The sequence below is a fragment of the Fusarium solani genome (genome assembly GCF_023522795.1).
Source record: "Fusarium solani strain SB1 chromosome Unknown bctg00000005, whole genome shotgun sequence".
Taxonomy (NCBI): domain Eukaryota; kingdom Fungi; phylum Ascomycota; class Sordariomycetes; order Hypocreales; family Nectriaceae; genus Fusarium; species Fusarium solani.
The window spans coordinates 3,773,448-3,792,846 of NW_027072153.1; the positions used below are offsets into that span (position 1 = coordinate 3,773,448).

Below are 19,399 nucleotides of genomic sequence, written 5' to 3' on the forward strand. Positions count from 1 at the left end.
GCTGCCATTTATAACGGCAAGACGATAGACCTCAGGGACAAGATGCGTGACGTTATGGACGGCATGAGGTCGTGCAAGAACGTATCTGGGCTGATTGTCATGCCACGGCTTAGCAAGCCTCTTGGCGTATCTGCCATTTCCGGTGCCGAAACACTATCATCCCTTCTTTCTTGCGCTGCCGCTGATAAATGTCCGCATTTCGTTCGGGTTCCCTTCCATGCTCCGCTCCTCGTCTGCTACTCGTCCGGCACAACCGGCACACCGAAGCCTATCGTCCATTCCGTCGGGGAGTACTCCTCAACCTCATCAAGGAAGGACGCCTCCACGATTCCGTGTCGGCTGACTCAGTGATTCTTCAATACACGACTACAGGCTGGATCATGTACGTTCTTCAGGTGGCCAACCTCCTCATCGGCGCTCGGATCGTAGCGTATGATGGATCGCCATTTATGCCAGATCGGACGACCCTGGTTAGGATACTCGCTCAGCAACACGTCACCACGTTTGGTACAAGCCCACGCTGGATGCTTGAAATGGCAAAGAGCGGCATCAGTCCGCGAGAGATAGCCGACCTCAGCGCACTCCGCACAATCACATCCACCGGAATGGTGCTCTCTGACCAGTTGTTCGAGTGGGTATACGATTCTGGCTTCCCCCCGTCGATACAATTGATAAACAAGTCCGGTGGAACGGACATTGTGAGTCCACAATACCCTCATCTCCTATCAGAGTGGCTAGAAATGTCTCGCTAATGTTATTTTTTCAGGCAGGTTGTTTTGGCACAGGTAACCCATTGTCTCCCGTTTACGTGGGTGGGACACAGGGTCCCTCTTTAGGGGTCCCTATCTCCATTTACGATGCCGGTGTAGGCGATATTGGGCGCCCTGTGCCCTTGGGGAATGCAGGGGAGCTCGTCGCAACAGCAGCCTTCCCAAACATGCCATGCTTCTTCTGGAAAGACTCACCATTGCCGACCCCCGCGCTACCGGGTTCCAAGTACCACTCAAGCTACTTCGCTCGCTTCAACCACGTCTGGACTCATGGCGATTTATGCATGATACATCCCCGAACCCTAAACATTCATTTCTTGGGCCGGGCCGACGGAGTGCTCAATCCTTCCGGAGTACGTTTCGGTAGCTCCGAGATTTACTCTGTTATTGACGCCAAGTTTTCCGGCGAAGTCGAAGACAGCTTGTGTGTGGGTCAGAGAAGACCAGACGATGCGGATGAGTCTGTTGTTCTTTTCTTACTCATGCGCGATGGCCACAGTCTCACCCGCCGACTTATCTCAGAGATTAAGGCGGCAATTGGCCGAGACTTAAGCAAGAGGCATATACCCAAATATATATTTGAGGCGCCGGAGATACCTGTACGCTACACCGTTGCAATGTTCGATGATGGAAAAACGCTAATATTCAGCCAGACGACTGTGACGCACAAAAAGGTCGAGCTGCCGGTCAAGCAGATTATCTCGGGCCACAAAGTGAAGCCGAGTAACGCACTGTTGAATCCTTCCAGCCTCAGTTATTTCTACCAGTTTGTGCAAGTTGAGAAAATGGCAAGGGGTGTGGAGAGACTGTGAAAAACATTAAGAAGTGGGCGTGAGCACAGCAGTGCGATGTCTTATGGCAGGTTGAGGAATGGTGCCCCGTTTCGAGCTGAGGAATGGTATCCCGTTTCGAGCAAAGTCAGTGCTACGTTAAATCAGTAGTCATACTCACGTCAATCAGCTGCCATTGTTCACTCGGCGGCTTCACCTTAGGCAAGAGGCGTTTTATCTAAGGAAGTTTCCTAGATCGCTTACGACGCCATACCCTCTACCTTTAACTCAATAATTCCTTTTAGTCGTAACAATTAGATATTCTTCAACAATGACATTTCCAGCAGGTTAATACTCAGAAGAGCTAAATAACTCTCCCTCTCTTATACATAAGTGTCCTTAGGTCGACTATACTGAGCCAGTAGGAACGGGGCCATAAGGGGTTAGGTCCTCGAGGTAGTATCTTTGTTTACTCTACTGTGCTAAGGGTGGCTTATATTTTAGTAAATTACATGCTTTTTGTCTCGTCCTTCGCTAAGCCAAGCCAAGCCTTGCGAGCTTTCGCATTGGTCAAGGTAGTAGGTCACGCTTCCTTGTTTACTGCAGTTAGTAGGTTAAGGTACTTGATAAGTGAATGTCGCAGATAGGAATGTGTTGTCAAATCCCTCGACATAACACGTTCCCAGATGAACATTATGTGAGTCCACCTTGCGTAGATTCACAGGCATTGGACAGCATGGCAAGACGTAAACACGATCCCCGACGTGAGATGTGTACGCCTCCTAGGCCGCCTCGAGGAAATCGTCAGGAACCCACTTGTTCAGAGCTGACGTCTTGAATTTCTGCAGAGCCAGGGCCTCAAGACCAGCGATGAGCTATTTTTCCGCAAGCGCGTAAACCTTGGCGTGGACGACCAGATCTGTAGAACACATCCAGAGGGTGGATTCTTGTTCACTAGGCTCCTCTCCCGTGGGACTTGTGATGGCAGCGTTATCTTTTCCCATAATGAAATCTTGGTGTGCTGGCTATATTAACCATGCCATAGTCTAGTACTTCATTCTCGTCCGAACCATATGTGAATATGAGATACCGAAATTCTTAATATGGCGCAAAGGCAAATAAATATGAGCAGCTCCTACACATCGAACTTGCCGATGACGCCCAGGTGTAACAGACTAAAAACGTGACTGTATCTAGTCGTAAGCAATTTGTGACAACATGAGCCAAAACCAATGCTGCATCTGAGGCTCTAATAGCTACGATGACCTTTTGACACTGCCGTCGTTCGGAGCGTAATTGCGAGAACACAACTCCACAGAAAACTTGGTCGGTCTCTAGTAAGCGTGATTGCTCTTCGATCTCCTTGCCGGTAATGGCTAGAGTTCGCTTAGTACCGCCATCTTCTTCGTCTTCTGGCTCTTCCTGAAGGTCTTGCTTGCGTTTCTGCGCTTCACCTTTCTTCTTCAGTTCCTCGCGGTTCAGTCTTAGAGGAACAGAGACAGCGGAACATTTTCTTTTCCGATGTACAAAGTGGGATGCGCATCGAACACACATGCTGGATCATACACAGGATAGAAGAGGCAGCGTGTCCTTCTACTTGGGAGGAGAGGCGTTATCAGACACTGCAAAATAGACCCCAAGCATAGAAGCAGTAAAAGCTACAATCAGATACGCCATGGCCACAGGACGACGAGACTCGAAATGCAGATTAACCACCACAAGCAATAGCACAACTACTCTACTATTAAACTAACTAGCACTGGTAGGTCTCGCTTTAATCGCCGACCAAGGGACACTGAACACTTAAAGGAGAAACTCTAAGAGCACTTACTACTAACTATATAAAAGAGATAAGAAAAGCATAAGCAGCAATACATAGGATTAATTTATACTAGCTTAGATTTAATATATTATATACTTTTTAAGATAATATTTATTAGCCTTTCTAGTGATTAAATATAATTAATATATATAATAAGCAAGTCAGACGTATAAGCGAGTTAGATAATAATCCCTTAAGCTCTTATTAATATCTTATTAATTATTTCTTAACTTAATAAATATATTATAATTAAATTAAAAGGCAAATATTATCGTTATGCTTTAGGCTCTTTAAAATAATCCTAAATTAAGTATCTAATTTATTATATAGCTTTATAAAGTTTACCTTAATACCCTTTATAATTAACTCTATAGTAAACCTTCTTAAGATAATATTATATTAAATATATAAAAACTATTTAATCTAGAGAAATAAATAATTATTAAGTATATTTTTAACTTAGATTTATAAGAATTTCTCTTATAACTTTATAGTATTAAGAAAATAATTACTTAATTGCTTATTAATAGTAATATATTACCTATTAGTAAGTACTAAGCTTTTAACTTTATTAAGTAATACTTAAAGCTTAAGATATATCTTAATTAGAAATATAATTATTAAAGGGCTAAATATAAAGATATAATTATTATTTATAATTAATTTAGGCTTATAAAGAATATAATTATTAAATATAATATTACTTTTATTAATATTTATAAGTTTAATAAAATTAGCTAATATACTTAATAAGCGAGTATTATAAATAAGTAAGTATTATAAGAATCCCTTAACTTATATCTTTTACATTTAATTAATTAATTCTTAATTACTTAGTATATTAACGTACATGTATAGCGAGCCGGACAGCAAGCGAACCGGACACTTTTACTCTATAGTATAAATCTCACCTGATTATAAAAATAGTTAAAAAAATGCTTAAAAATCCCATTTTAGGCTTTATAAGCTAGCAAGCTTAGATAAAATTTAAAAAAAAAAGCTAAAACGTATTAGTAATTTTTTTAGATTTTTAAAAAATTTAATAAGTAAGTTATTAAGGAATTTCTTATTCGCACTATTTATATTAGTTTTTTATTTTTTTAAAATTAAAGAAATTTTTTAAAAATATAAAAAAATCATAAACTTATAACTCTGTTAATTAGATTTAGGAAAATACTTTTTTTAAGCTCTTAGCTATTTTATAACAGTTTTTAGAAATTTAAGGTTAGCTATTTTTAAGTGCATAGTATTGCTGTCCGGTTCGCTTGCTGTCCGGCTCGCTATACATGTACGTTATCTAATTATAATAAGGCTAAAATGCTTTTTGCCCTTTAAGCCCTTTAAAATAACTTAAAACTAAGTATTTAATACATTATAAATCTCTATATAGTCTATTATTATATCTTATATTATTAGTAAAGTAATATTTAGTTTTAATATTATATTATTCCTAAGTTATATAAGTTATTTAATCTAAAAGAAAAAATCTTTATTTATTTTATTCTTAACTTAGATTTATAATATACAAGAAATAATTAATTACTTATTTATTAATTATAATATATTATTAATTAATATATATTAGGCTTATAACTTTATTTAATAATACCTAGACCTTAAGATATATTTCTTTTATATATATCATGATTAAAGAGCTAAATATAAAGACTTAATAATTATTTATAATTAGTTTTATCTTATAAGGAATATAATTATAAAATATAATATTTAATTAAATAATATTTATAACTTTAATAAAATTAGCTTTCTTATAAATATAATTATAAATAAAATAATTATTATTAGTTTAAAAAGGTATTTAAAGCTAAAATTTAATTAAATATTAAAAATAATTTATAATTATATAATTTATTACTTAATAAATTATAAGAATGTAATAAGCTAGAAATTAACTTAGAGGGAATTATAATTAATTATAATAATACTATAACCTTTTTATATAATTATATATAACTTTATTATAAACTTACTAAAGGTCTTTATAGCTACAATAATATAATTTACTATTAAGAATAATAAACTTAATTATTTAATCTTAATTAATTATATATTCTTAAAAAAATAATCTTACTAATAAGGTATATATTATATATAATAAGAAACTAAGTAAAAATATTTATTAAGATCTTATTTTTATTAAATTAAGGTATCTTAATATAAATTATTAATACTTAAGATTTAAAGTTTATTACCTAAGTTTAAAGAGCTATTTTAAGATTTCTAAGAATTATATTCCTTATATTAGTTATATATTACTTATAAATTAATAAGATTTTAAAAAAAGAAAATTAAATAATAAAAATACTAATTAAATATTATATAGTAATAAACTTAGATATATTATAGCTAATATTATTATTATTATTATAATATAATCTCGATACTATAATATTAAGTATAATTAAAAGGGCACTTAATAATTTAATTTATAAATTTTATTTATAGGAATTTATTAACTTAATAACTAGGTTTAAAATTAAAGATAAAAAGGTTAATAAATAAGCGCTAAAAGCCTTATATAAGATCTCTTATAAGGAAATAAAAATTCTTATTAATACCTTAGTATTATTAGCTAAGATTAAATATAATACTAAGTATAAAGAGATTAATATTAATAAAGGTAATATTATTTACTTATAATTATATAAGAGATATTACTTACTTAGAAAACTAAAGAAGAAATAATTACTTATAAGAATTAAATTATATAAAGTTATTTATAAAATTAAATAATAAGCCTTTAAACTTAACTTTGTAAAATATTAAAAAGTCTACTTACTTATTTTAGTTATTTACTTATAAAAATTAATATAAAAAGAGGACTTATAATAATATATAATTCTATTATTAGCCTTAGTTATTATTAATAATAATAAGGTTATAAATTATTAGAAAATAAAAAGAATTATATAATAATAAATTGAATAAAAAATAAAAAGTTTTACTAAGATTTATTAATAAAATAAATTAGCCTTATAGCTAAAGATAATAATTAGATAACTAAACCTTAACTTTAAAATATTACTAAGAATATAATTAAAATATAAAATAAAATAAAGTTAGTAAACTAAAAGCTTAACTTTAAAAAGAAAAAAAAATATATTTAAATCCTTTAAGCTAAAAGAAAAATAAGAAATACATATTACTTAACTTAATAAGAAATTAAGACGCATAGGATTATAAACCCTAATATAGCTTTTTTAAATTATACCTTAAAAATAATATAACTCTTTTTTATTAATAATTATTTCCTTTTTAAATATACTAAGGTATATATTATTTTTAATAATTAATATAATATACTTAGAGATTAGTAATATTTTTATCCTAAAGCTTAAATATAAATAAATAAAATCTAATATATATATAAATAAAATCATCTTAAAATACCTAATATAAAAAGTAAATAGCCTTAATAATAAAGATAAATACAAAATAAACTTAAATTTCCCTATAAGTAATATACTTAATAAGTAAGTATTATATATTAATAAATATTATAAAAATCTTAATCTTTTTTATAAAAAGTATAATAAAAATATTATAAAGTATTTAATTAATTAAACTTATTTATTATACTCTTTCCTAGATATCTTAATTATTACCTAATATATCCTTATATTATAGCTAAGCTTATTATATATATTATAGCGCTAAATATTTAGTCTAATTATCCTTTCTTAATTATTATTCCTTAATAATTTTACTATTATTTATATATTTATATTTATTTAATTACATACTTATCTTTCTTCTTTTATTATTATAACCCCTCATTTTTATAATCTAATCCTTTTTATTCTTTAATATTAACTTAATATCTTATTTATTTCTTAAAGGTCTTTATTCTTAATAATTAATAAAATAACCTTATATATAATAGCCTTTATTCCCTTTATAAGAGACTATATAGCTTTAAGAATTAATTTTAAATAGCTATTTTTATATCTTTTAATATATTTCTTAAGGAATTAAGACTAAGATCTAACCTTAATTATTATCTTTAAGGTCCTTAAGGTCTAAAGAGTAAAAGGTTTAGCCCCTTCTTTAATAAATATTAAAATCTATAGCTATATATTAAGCTTTAAGATTATAATTTTTAAATTAAAAAAAATAAAATTAATTCTTTTAAAAGCCCCTTTAATATTTCTTTTTATTATAATAGCCTTATATATTATATAAAAAATTAAAAAGAACTTAATATTTAAAATATAAGTTATAGAATATTTAATTAAATATTTTATTTCTTAATTATAAGCTTATTTTAATATATTAAAATACTTAATATTAAGGGATTAAAATAAATAAAAGAAATAAGATAATATATAAAGCTAAATAATTTTCTTTTCTTTATAATATCTCTTAAATTTAATATATTAATATTTTTTATAGCTATTAAAGATTAAAAAATAATAAGAATTAATTAATTAATTAATTATATATTAATTAAAATACTTAAGTTATTTAATACTAATTTTATTATTAATTTAATTATTTTAAGTTATTATAATAACTTAATTACTTAAAAGGTTATTTTCTTAGTATTAATTAATAAGGTAGTATTAGCTTATATTAGTAATAAATAGCTAAATTACTTAGCCTTTTATATTAATTACTTAAATAATTATAATGTATTTTTAGCTTTTAGGCTATATTAAATAAATAATATTTAACTTTTATAGTATATAATTAATTTCTAAGTAATATTTATTATTATAAATAATCTTAAGAATAAATTTAATTAAAGACTATAAAATATATAATATTTATTTTTTTTTATATCTTATATAATATAAGAGTTTCTTAGAGAATTTTTAGAATTAAAATAAGATTATTTCTAATTATTAATTTTAATACCTTAAGCCTTAAATATCTCTAATATAATTATATATATAACTTAATTTAAAGTCTTTATTATATTCTTTTATAATTTATTAATAAAACTTAGAAGTAATCTTAATTTATATTACTTTTATTTCTATTAGCGCTATTATAAAATCTAATTTTTAAAATTACTTTTAGTAGCTTATCTTATTAAATAATCCTTAATTAATAGCCTTAAGAGTATATCTAAGATAATATTAAGTATATTAAGTATATAAAAGATTTATAATTTTAATTAAAATAATTAATTAATAGCTTTAAATAACTTTAAGTTAGATTTATTAAAGTTAATAGTTTTTAAGGATATATAAGTAATAATGCCTTTAGTAGCTATATAATTAGTAATAATATTTACTAGGTATTAATTTAATTATATTAGCTTTTTTATTTTTTAAACTACTTAGGCTAAAGTAATAGCTTTAGCCTTTATTAATTTATATCTAGCCTTTATTATAAAAGTTAAATAAGAGAAAAAACTAATAGGTTTTAGCTTTTCGCTTAAGATATCTTTTTTTAAAATTAATTCTTTATCTTATTTTTTATTAATTTAAAAAATAAATAAGCGAATTTAATCTTATAAGTATTAATTTTTAAAAAAAGTAATTTTATAGAGTTATAATATTATAATATAAATTACTTTATTAAAAACGATTATATTTCTTTAAAAATAACTTATTTTCTCTTTATAAATATAAATATAATAATTAAGGCTTTTAGCCTTTTAATTAGTTTTAATACTTTAATTAATAGCTTTAAGCTAGCCTTAGCCTTATATAATAATTATAATTTCTAATTATAAAGGGGGTATATATATATACTATATTATATTATTCCCTTTTAAAGGTATTTAGCTATTTTAATATAGCCTTTAAGGGTAATAAGGTTAATTAAGTATATTATCTTTAAAAAGTATTAACTTAATCCTAACTCTTATAGAGATTATTATTATTAAGCATATATCTAAGTAATTTAATTATATTATATATTATAAAGGATTTATTAATAATAACTTTTAATTAATTTTTATTTAATAGCTTTAATATTACCTCTAGGTATTTAAGATATTTTTTAAAAGTATTAAAAAATATAATTATATTCTTAATATAAATATATATAAAGGTATAATATTAAAGAAATATTTTATTTAAAAATTATTAACTAAAGGTAAGGGAATTCTAAAGTTTTATTAAAGTTATATATTACTAATTCTAAGTCTATTAATTAATAGCTTTATTATTAAAATTATTATTAAAATTACTATTATTCGCATATTTACACGAGCTAAGATATACGCATCATATATTTAACCAGATGGGTTTAATCAATTAAACCTATAGACTTCTATCTGCCGCCGAGTCCGGCGCTAAGCCCCGGCGCTAATACTTTTTAGGTTTAGTAGTAGAACTCCGACGCTAACTCTAGGAACCGATCCCTCCGAAACCTATGACGCCGATAACCTCTATTTCCCAACATAGTTGCGCCTGCAGCTACGTGGCCAGATCCTAGCTAGCCAACTTCTTCGATCTTCTTATTTGGCGTTATAGAAGGTATTAACGCTAATAATGAGAGTTATAAGCCACGCCTTATACGAGTGCATATTATTATTATCTCTTAAGCCATTAAAGAAATTAATTTCCTTCTAGGCGAGACGCCTATATTTTTTTAGCTTCCTTTTAAGGGCCTTTAATAAAGAAAGCTCTTCTCTAACGAAGTTAAATTAACTATTTATATTATAACTAAGTAGAAAGAGGCTAGGCAGAAGAAGAAGAAAGTTATAGCCGAAGATTGCGAGTTTAACCTAAACCTTTCGTTTAGTAGGCTATGTGCCTACTATAATGCTCTAAATAGCTCCGTATAATATTATCTCTCGTAGCCTATTATAGGTGCTTTTCGTGCCCCTGCGAAGCTTGTGGACCTCTTCGGTAAGGTTATCCTGGTCATATAGGAAGGCATGCTGATAGGCATTGGCCGCGCTGCTTTGATCCGCTGGTTAAAGGTCTTTGCGGAAAGCTATTGCGATCTTGTTAGTGTGTTATTAATTAGTTGGCCGGTTGTAGATTGGTTGACTGGTTAGTTATGGTTGTTGGTTGTGGTTGAACCTCCTCTCACGAGGATAATGGAAGCGTGATCCTTTAAGATTTTGACCTCTTTAAGTGGTTAAGAATTGCAAGGATGATTGGAAGGTTGACGTCGGAGGGGAGCTACTACGCGAAGGGGTTAGATTTTAACTACTTCAGCTGGTTAAGATATAAGCTATTTATTATAAATAGAGCTAGTTTCAGCGCGTTATTAAAGCTATTAATAATTATATGGATAAACCTTATTGATTTGAGCCTATTAAGACCTTAGGCTTTGGGTATAGAGCCTTTATTATTGAAATTACTGAGATATTAATTGAGATACTTTGATCCCTATTTTGGGTGGCATAAAGTGATAGAATAAATTAATTAGTAGCTATATAATCTATAAGTCCTCTTATCTCTTTTAACTTAGTAATTATAATAATAAGCTAAGCTTTAATTTACTTAAGTTTTTTATTATTATTATTTATTTATTTATTCTTATTAAGATTAACCTTAATAAGTATAATAAGAGTTAATAAATAATTAGTAAGTAAAACTTATTAATAATTATTAATAAGGTTTACTTAAGTAATTATTTTATTTAATATTATTTATAGTAATATAAATAATCCTCTAAATAAAAGCTATTAATATATAATAATTATATAAGTCTTAGGGAAATAAACTAATTATATTAGTTTATATTAATAAAATAAATATTAATATTACTTTAAATAAGATATAAGTTATATTTAGTAATAAACTTAAAGGTATTAAGTATAACTAACGTACTTGATAAGCAAGCGCCGCAGTCAAGCAAGCGCCGCACTTTTCTACCTTACACCTAACCTTTCATTTAATCAATTGATTCTCAACAACCCAATATGTCAGCTACTACTATTGAAGCTAGAACCCTTCTTGCCCTTCAGGCCCTTCAAAATAACCCAAAACTAAGCATCCGACGCGCCGCAAGCACCTATACAGTCGATGAGCGACGACTACGTCGCCGCCAGCAAGGCATCCAATCTCGACGCGATACCATCCAGAAATCGCGCAAGCTATCCGATCTAGAGGAAGAGATCCTTATTCACTTCATTCTCGATCTGGATTCGCGAGGATTCCCCCCTAGGCTTCGTGGTGTAAAAGAAATGGCTGATCAATTGCTTGCCGACCGCGACGCGTCACCAGTTGGCACGCGTTGGGCTCATAACTTCGTTAAGCGGCACCCAGACCTCAAGACGCGTTTCTTTCGTAAATACGACTACCAGAGAGCTAAATGCGAAGACCCAATAATTATCCGCAACTGGTTTAGGCTCGTGGGGAATACAATCGCGAAGTACGGCATCCGATCAGATGATCTCTATAACTTTGACGAGACTGGCTTTCTTATGGGCATGATTGCAAGCGGAATGGTCGTCACAGGTTCAGAAAGGCGTTCAAAGCCGAAATCAGTGCAGCCTGGAAACCGGGAATGGATTACGGTCATTCAAGCGATCAATGCGGAAGGCCAGGCGATCCAGCCGTTTATCATTGGCGCGGGCCAATATCACCTCGCCAACTGGTACCGAGAAAGCAACCTCCCGGGCGATTGGGTTATTGCAACGACCCAAAATGGCTGGACCGATAATGAGACCGGTCTAGAGTGGCTAAAGCACTTTGACCGGTGTACAGCCAAGCGATCAAATAGTCGCTATCGTCTCTTAATCCTCGATGGCCACGAAAGTCACCACTCCATCGAATTCGAGAGATATTGCGAGGAAAAGAAGATTATCCGGCTTTGTATGCCGCCTCATTCCTCCCATTTGCTCCAGCCCCTTGACGTCGGGTGCTTTAGCGTGCTGAAGAAGGCTTATGGTCAAGAAATAGAGCGTCTGATCAGATGCTCTATAACCCACGTTTCAAAGACCGAGTTCTTTCCGGCCTTCTACGCCGCACACGAGGCCACTATGACGGAAAGAAATATCAAGGGGGCTTTTAAAGGAGCTGGCCTTGTTCCTCTTGACCCAGAAACTGTGGTCTCGAAGCTTGATGTTCAGCTACGGACGCCAACGCCGGTTAAGGAGGCAGCTAAACCGTCGACCCCTTGGGCTTCAAGGACCCCAAAGACCGTGATTGAGGCCGGATCTCAGTCTGAATACCTCGAAAGGCGGATCAGAAGGCATCAAAGTAGCTCGCCAGAGTCAATCTTAGAGGCTCTACAGTCTCTTACAAAGGGGACAAAGGCTGTTATGCATCAGGTTACCTTATTGACGGCTGAGGTCAGAGACCTTCGAGAGGCGAATGAGATATTAAGCCGGCGCCGGAGGGCAAAAAGGACTAGACTGCAGAAAAGAGGGGTGATGACAGTAGAGGAAGGAAGGCAAGCAATTGATCAAATGGATGTGGATGCGCAGGTAGTGGGTGAATCGTCGAGGAGTGGTAGTCAACGAAGGTCGGCGCGACCGGGTATTCGGCGTTGTGGTGTCTGCGGCAAGCCCGGCCATAATGCAAGGACGTGTCAGGTAGTGATTGAGACGTCTGGGGAAGAGTATAGTGAGTAGTTTTAACTAATTAAATGGTTTATGGTATTTTTATCGCGATAACTCTAGAGGGGGTTAAAAAAAGTGCGGCGCTTGCTTGACTGCGGCGCTTGCTTATCAAGTACGTTAAGTTATATTAATAATTAAAATAGCTAATATATAAGAAAGTATAATAAATATATTTTATATATTTTATAATCATTTATTAGAGCATAAGGCTCTTAAGAATATATTACTCTAAGACTATTATTACTCTAGGAATATATCGCTCCTTCTATTATATCGCTGTAGCCCTAGTTAGCTAGATATATAAGACCCACTAAGGTCCTATAGTTCTACCTAAGGAGACCGCCTTGGTTAGACATAGGTCGTGATAGGCCTAAAGGGTAAGAAGGGTTTTAGCCTTACTATTTAAGTCTAATATATTTAATAGTTAAGAATTAATTAATTAAATAAAAAGTTAGATATAAGAGGGAAAAGTGCAGTGCTTACTTATTTATAGCGCTTGCTTATTATATATATTACCTTAATTTACCTTTAGGTATATTATAAGATTAAATTATTCTTTAATATTATAATTAGTTTTATTATATATTATATAATATCTTTTCTTTAATTATATTAGCCTTTTAATTACTCTTTCTTAATAACTTAGCTATTATATATATATTAATATTTTTTTATTAATTAATTTTTTGTATTTTAAGTTATTTTTTCGTTTATAAAAGATTATTAAATATAAATTATAAAGTTCTTAAAGGGTATAAAATAAGTAATAGATATAAGAGGTATATAAGTAATAAAATTAATCTTTATAAAAAGCTAATTAGCTAAATAAAGGATTATAAAATAAGAAAAGTAAAGGTAAAGATAGATAAGGTTCGCTCGGTCAGGCTCGGAGTCCTTTTCGGAATTGATGCGCTAGTTATGGTGGCCCTGCCACAGAAACTGAATTTTATTCAGTGGGACTGGAAAAGAACGAAGTCGGTCCTCCTCCCCCAGACTCGCTGTTCCATTACGCTTTCCTTTCCCAGAAAAGATGCCATAACACATTCTGCGGGGAAAGTATAGTTAAAGCCAGCAATAGGAGCCGGCGAAACATTATTTATAGCGAATGAAACTGTGTGAGGAAACTTGTGAAGATCAGGTCGCTCGTTCAATAGTGCGACACGAATAGGGGCTATCTGAACCGGATAGAGACTATCCGAAGGATCAACACACATAGCAGTCTCAGCTCTGGCAGCAACTGCTAAGCACACTCGCTAGGAACAACCGACTCTAACCATAAAAGTCTAGCCTTTAGACCCTCCTTGGAGAAAGAGATCAATTAATTCCTTAAGGGCCGTGTGTGCGGACAACAGAAACCCACAACCCTAACGCCGACAGCCTCATGCAATCGTTCCATATTTCCTCCATCGCTGACACGAGACAGTAGCGGCTCAATGCGCCAGTCCTCTTGTGCTTTCGGTCTCGCACCGATGGTCGGATCCGCTGCCAAGCCTCACCATGTTGAAGTTGTTATCTTTTGGGGAGCTCCGGATCTCGCTGACCAAACAACTGCATAGCGCGGCTCGGATGCTCCTCCACAACTCCTTGCAAGATCTCCACGACGTTATGGCATAAACGGTGCAATTAAAAAAGCCTTGCAGTGGAAGCACTATGGAAGTAAGAACTTCCAATGGTACGAGGCTCCTTCCATGTACCAAGGCGTACATTCTGTTGCACGTGGGCGGAACCCAGGTGACGAGAAGCGCGGTGAAGAAAAAGAGTGTGTACTTCGCATACGACCAGGCGGCGGTGTTGGATTCGTAAACGGCCCGGTGAATCCGAACATTGTTGCCCTGTTCCACCCGTTGCGCCTCGAGCACTGTAGGTTGGACAAGGCGGTTTTGTGTGGAAAGCACCTCGTCATTCCGTTGGTACGCTTCCTCTCGCCCCACACCGGTAGATATCGGTTCGGGATACAGGCGTTCGGAGGGTGGGCGGATAGCACCGTTTTGATCGTCATTGGGCCAAGAATAAGCCTCAGAAGGTATGACGACCTCGGTGGTTTTCGCCAATGGGAGAACGTTGCCGTCAGGTAGGGATTCATCCAGAGATCGGTTGCTAAAATAATGCAGCGATCTTCGCATTCGAAGGATCTCGTTGCCCGTGCGGATGTATATAGCGAAGATGATGACAATGGCAGTCCTAGACTCATTAGATATGACACGATGAGACAACGATGGTCGACGGCGTACCAGACCGGGGCGTACAACGTTACCACTCCCGCAACCCTCCACTTCGGCGTCGCCCAGCACCACAGCCTCGCCGCACCGTAAAACCTCCCCCGTTCTGGGTCGCTTATGAAGATGAAGGTAAGTGCAGGGATGAACGGTAGGACATAACAGCAGACAAGGTAAATGATTTCCATCTTTCGCAGCTTCTGGGCGTCATATTTGTAATAGAAGGTGAGGTAAACGTTCAAAGCCATTGCCAAGGCCCAGTACGCATCGGCAGGCAGAAACCTAGTGTGCCGGTCAGTCAGTCGATGGCTTCTGGTCAAAAGGGGTGACGGGTGAGTGTTACCATTGAAAGAGTAATGCCTGGAACTGACAACCAGCCGATGTCGGGGCGTGGAGAAATGAATCCGCGAATAGAAGTCCCACGTTGGACATGATGTTGCCAAAGGACGCGTAGAATATGAGGCGATTGATGGGCTTACGAAAACTTGGGATAGCGCAAAATGTGCTAATGACGAACAAACTGCCAAGCAAAGCTGGAATAGAACAAACCCTCTCTAGGACGTATAGTGCATGTACAGAACTGGCTGCAGAAGTCGGAGCCAGGTCTCGTATTGTAACCTCCATGGCGTTGTGGGCATCTGAGGGTCTTTCGTATCGCGACGGTCGATATAGGTAGTTGAGCGGGCTGTCACATAGGAATGAGGCACATAGATTAAGATGGTGCCAGGCATGCGCTGGCGACAAAAGGTGGGGGTTGAGGGGACGCGAGATTGTGCAGAGGCACGGAGAAATCAAGAGTGAGCGGGGATGGCCTGGTCAAATACCATCAGAAGGACACCTACTCCTCTGACCGTCTGGCAAGCGGCAAACGCATCACTGTGGTTGGACATTTTAGCTACCGTAGGGGTGGGTGTGTGGAGGTCTGGGGTCGGGACGTTGCGAAACCTGGGGCATTGAAGAGCGGGGCGTTTTGAGGGGGAAGGGGGCGGCGGCGCTAGGCCAGTGAGTGATGTGCCCCGCACCTTCTTTCAGAATAGCACTAATGCCCTCCCCTCGAGACCCTTCGAGTCAGTCGGCGTCCATTGGGCGAAGATTGTTTGCAGATTGATTTCTCGTCCATCTGGTGCGTATGACCTCCGTGGTGCGTAGCTCTCCGATGCCTTGGTCGAAACCGTCGCTTCAGGGGGGATTGGTAAGACAGACCCTGTGGTCAGTGCGCAGGTCATAGCTTGTCCACGAGTCGTAACTAAATGACTGTGGGCAACAAAAGAGGATTTGGATAATGGTGTTAATGCACACCACGACCGTCAGAAGTGACATCATGGGTGAAATGCAGCTGCAGATTCCGCATGTTGTACGGCGATTGATAACCAATGAACACTTGGACTTGAGACGAATCCAGCAGAGGGGAATGACGTCCAAGAGGAAAGCAGCAGTGCAGCTTGAGAGAGAGCTATAGGACACGATTCAGAGACCATATCAAAAAGAAGTTTGACACGGCGGTAGAATGTGGCGCGAGCTGTTCGGCTGGAGTCGAAACCCAACGCATTGAGACTTGTTGAAGACAGTAGCTGAAAAAAGTCAGCCCCAAAGAGTTTGCACGCAGCATCATGTCTTAACCAACGTTACAACAAGAGAATAGCATTGCCTGGAACACTACCAGCGGGTATTGATGTTCGCATTTCGTCCCAGTCGGAGTAATTGAATAAGCCTCCCAAAATATTGCCTCATCGAGAAGAGGAAGCATTGGATGGACATGAGTATAGTATTGCTGCACGTTCTTTGGGTTAATCTGCTCACTCCCAGCGACTAGATACCAGAAAGCAGTCGAAGCTTCAGATGCTGGATCCTCATTCCAAGAAAACTCCGGGAGTACCAGAGAGCGTAGAATGACGACCGATTCAAGTTCTATTGTAAGCTGCCTGCAATTCTACGCACCATCAAACGTCCCTACGTACCCTTTTCTGCCTTTTCTGACTGGAAATTCACAAGCCATGTTGTCGACAGAACAACCTAGGCACGAATGCCCCCGCTTGGGCACGATGCACCTAATCTTCCGTTTGTGGCATTCCATGCAGGCACGCCAAACGCGTTTCCTGGTCCTGCTGGAAGACTGTAAAGCTTTATGAGGGTTCTCAGTAGATGCTTCCGGGCTCTGATCGGTTGTCATGGTGGCCAGAATTAATCTGGCTGTATCATCAAAAAAGCCGAAACTGCAGATTTCGCCAGCACAGGAGTCCAAACGACAATGCTTACTTAACAGTCCCGCATTGAGACCTGGTCTTGACCACAGTGACGGCGGAGAGTGTGTTGCGGTTTTGAAATGGGGTTTCCTCCGTGCTCCCGTTGTCCACTCCGCAGACACCATGGGGACACCCACGTCAGGGGAACGCCGATCGATATTCCCATCCTAACTCCGAAGCCGACCCCGAAGCCGACCCCGTACCCACGTCCAAAGCCAGCCAGGTCTGGAGCAGAGACTCCGAACCGACTGCCGAGGAAATTACGTGCGTCGAACTTAGATTTCGACACTGCAGGGTTCAGCAAGCCGTTCTTTTGACAATCACCAGAATGGTGGTATGCAAATAGACTCTCGCAGTTCGCTGCATTGCTGAGGAAGATGGCCTTGTCCATCTCGGGCAAGTTGATACTTCAAAATGGCAAGATATTGGCCTCGCTATATCCCGCGGAGAAAGGGTAACTGTCAGCCTGATGACGGGCTCACTCTTCTGTGGGCAGGTCACAGACTCCATTCTGCACATCGCCCAGGTATTAGATTCAGACTTTTGCGTCGACTGTTGTCATGGCCACTAACCAGAATTCATTAACCAGCTTCTATCACCCATCGCACCCGAGGACGTCCCTCTTATTCGAGGCATAGGCCTGAATTATTATGATGACGCCAATGAAGTCAACTTGCCTATCCCAGAGAAGTCTATGATGTTCATAAAGCCTCGGACTGCCTTGATTGGGCCATCACCTGGTCCAATCAAGATTCCCCACTTTATGCAAGATGACTCGAGTGATTACGAAGCTGAGCTTGCTGTGATTCTCTCTAGATCAGGACGAAACATTCCAGAGGCGTCTGCTATGGACTACGTTCTTGGGTATACGTGTAGCAACGACGTCAGTGCACAGCGAGGACAGTTCAAAAATAGCCAGGTGTCATTCTCTAAAGGTAGGAGCAGTGTGGCTAACAGACCGACAGACCTAGACCGGCCCTTTCGGTCTGTCGGTCTGGGTTTGTCGGGGCTCCCGGTCTGTCGGTCTAGGTCTGTCTGGGTTAGCAACCTGGTCGGTCTAGGTCTGATTAACTGATGCCCTCATTGGCTACCTTTGCCATGCCCCACTTAATTTGGCACTGCGAACTCCGACCCGCAAAAGAGTGGGGGTGGTACGGGTGCGTTAAGGCTGAGTCGGCCAATGGGAGCCCTGGAAGCCCCTAACCCAGACCAACTCAGACCACCCAATCCGACCAGCAGCTTCGGTCTGTCGGTCTGATGACAATTGCCGGTCGGTCGGTCTGCGGTCTGAAGATGGTCTGTCAGACGGTCTGTCAGACGGTCGGTCTGTTAGCCACACTGGGTAGGAGAGAATGTTCTCTATTTCTTAGTTGCCATTCATTCACGCACAATTTCTGTGACTCTTTCTGACTCTCGAACCATGCTCGTTCAGGCTTGGGTAGCTCCTGTCCCTTCGGACCTGTTCTTGTCTTCAAAGAGGCGGTCAAGAATCCCGACAACCTTCGCATCAAGGCCCTTTACAATAGGGAGGTGGTTCAGGATTTTAAAACTCAGTATGGTCCAAGCTGTTAACTGCCATTCCGTTCTCGATTGACCCACAGGGACATGATATCCTCCATTTACAAGCTAATATCGTATTTATCGCAAGGAACCACACTAGAGCAGGGTACCGTTATTTTCACAGGCACAGGTCCTGGGATGGGATTCTTGCGGTCGCCGAGGATTGTCTTGAGACATGGCGATGATATAAGGGTTGAAGTCTCAGATATTGGGACCCGAATTAACGAGGTAAACTATGAGTAGCTCATAGGCGAAAGAAGGTTGTAGTTCATAATTGTTACTACTGCATATTTATGAACTACATTGGGAGCAGATTCACGAGGTGCAGGCGTCGCCTTGACGGCGATTTTGTCGCTTCTCCTTGGGCTGAATACATCAGACTTTGAAAGGCGTCTTGATTCCGGGCAGACTTTAACCAGAAATTACTTGCTCAGGTTGCTAGCTATCCTGTCTAGCTAGAATGCCACAGACACGTCTCGGAAGAGATTTAGCAAGCTCGAGGATAGCAAGAGTTAATCATGC

The 19,399-nt window shown here is 36.6% G+C and overlaps 4 protein-coding genes across 4 annotated transcripts; 2 read left to right on the top strand and 2 right to left on the bottom strand.

Moving 5' to 3' along the window:
* Nucleotides 1–42: 42 nt before the first annotated feature.
* Nucleotides 43–1,582, top strand: MRS44_009638 (uncharacterized protein; the record flags this gene model as incomplete). Its single annotated transcript, XM_065621382.1, has 3 exons — nucleotides 43–334; nucleotides 373–698; nucleotides 767–1,582. The coding sequence occupies 3 exons, from the start codon at nucleotides 43–45 to the stop codon at nucleotides 1,580–1,582; spliced, it is 1,434 nt and encodes a 477-aa protein (XP_065477454.1).
* An 833-nt stretch (nucleotides 1,583–2,415) lies between these two features.
* Nucleotides 2,416–3,094, bottom strand: MRS44_009639 (uncharacterized protein; the record flags this gene model as incomplete). Its single annotated transcript, XM_065621383.1, has 2 exons — nucleotides 2,416–2,565; nucleotides 2,756–3,094. 2 exons carry the CDS (start codon nucleotides 3,092–3,094, stop codon nucleotides 2,416–2,418), a joined length of 489 nt encoding a protein of 162 aa, XP_065477455.1.
* Nucleotides 3,095–11,214: 8,120 nt separating this feature from the next.
* On the top strand, nucleotides 11,215–12,870 carry MRS44_009640 (uncharacterized protein; the record flags this gene model as incomplete). Its single annotated transcript, XM_065621384.1, has 1 exon — nucleotides 11,215–12,870. One exon carries the CDS (start codon nucleotides 11,215–11,217, stop codon nucleotides 12,868–12,870), a length of 1,656 nt encoding a protein of 551 aa, XP_065477456.1.
* A 938-nt stretch (nucleotides 12,871–13,808) lies between these two features.
* MRS44_009641 (uncharacterized protein) lies at nucleotides 13,809–15,506 on the bottom strand (the record flags this gene model as incomplete). The annotated part of the gene is made up of 4 exons (XM_065621385.1): nucleotides 13,809–14,049; nucleotides 14,563–15,039; nucleotides 15,090–15,356; nucleotides 15,418–15,506. 4 exons carry the CDS (start codon nucleotides 15,504–15,506, stop codon nucleotides 13,809–13,811), a joined length of 1,074 nt encoding a protein of 357 aa, XP_065477457.1.
* Between the last annotated feature and the right edge of the window lie 3,893 nt (nucleotides 15,507–19,399).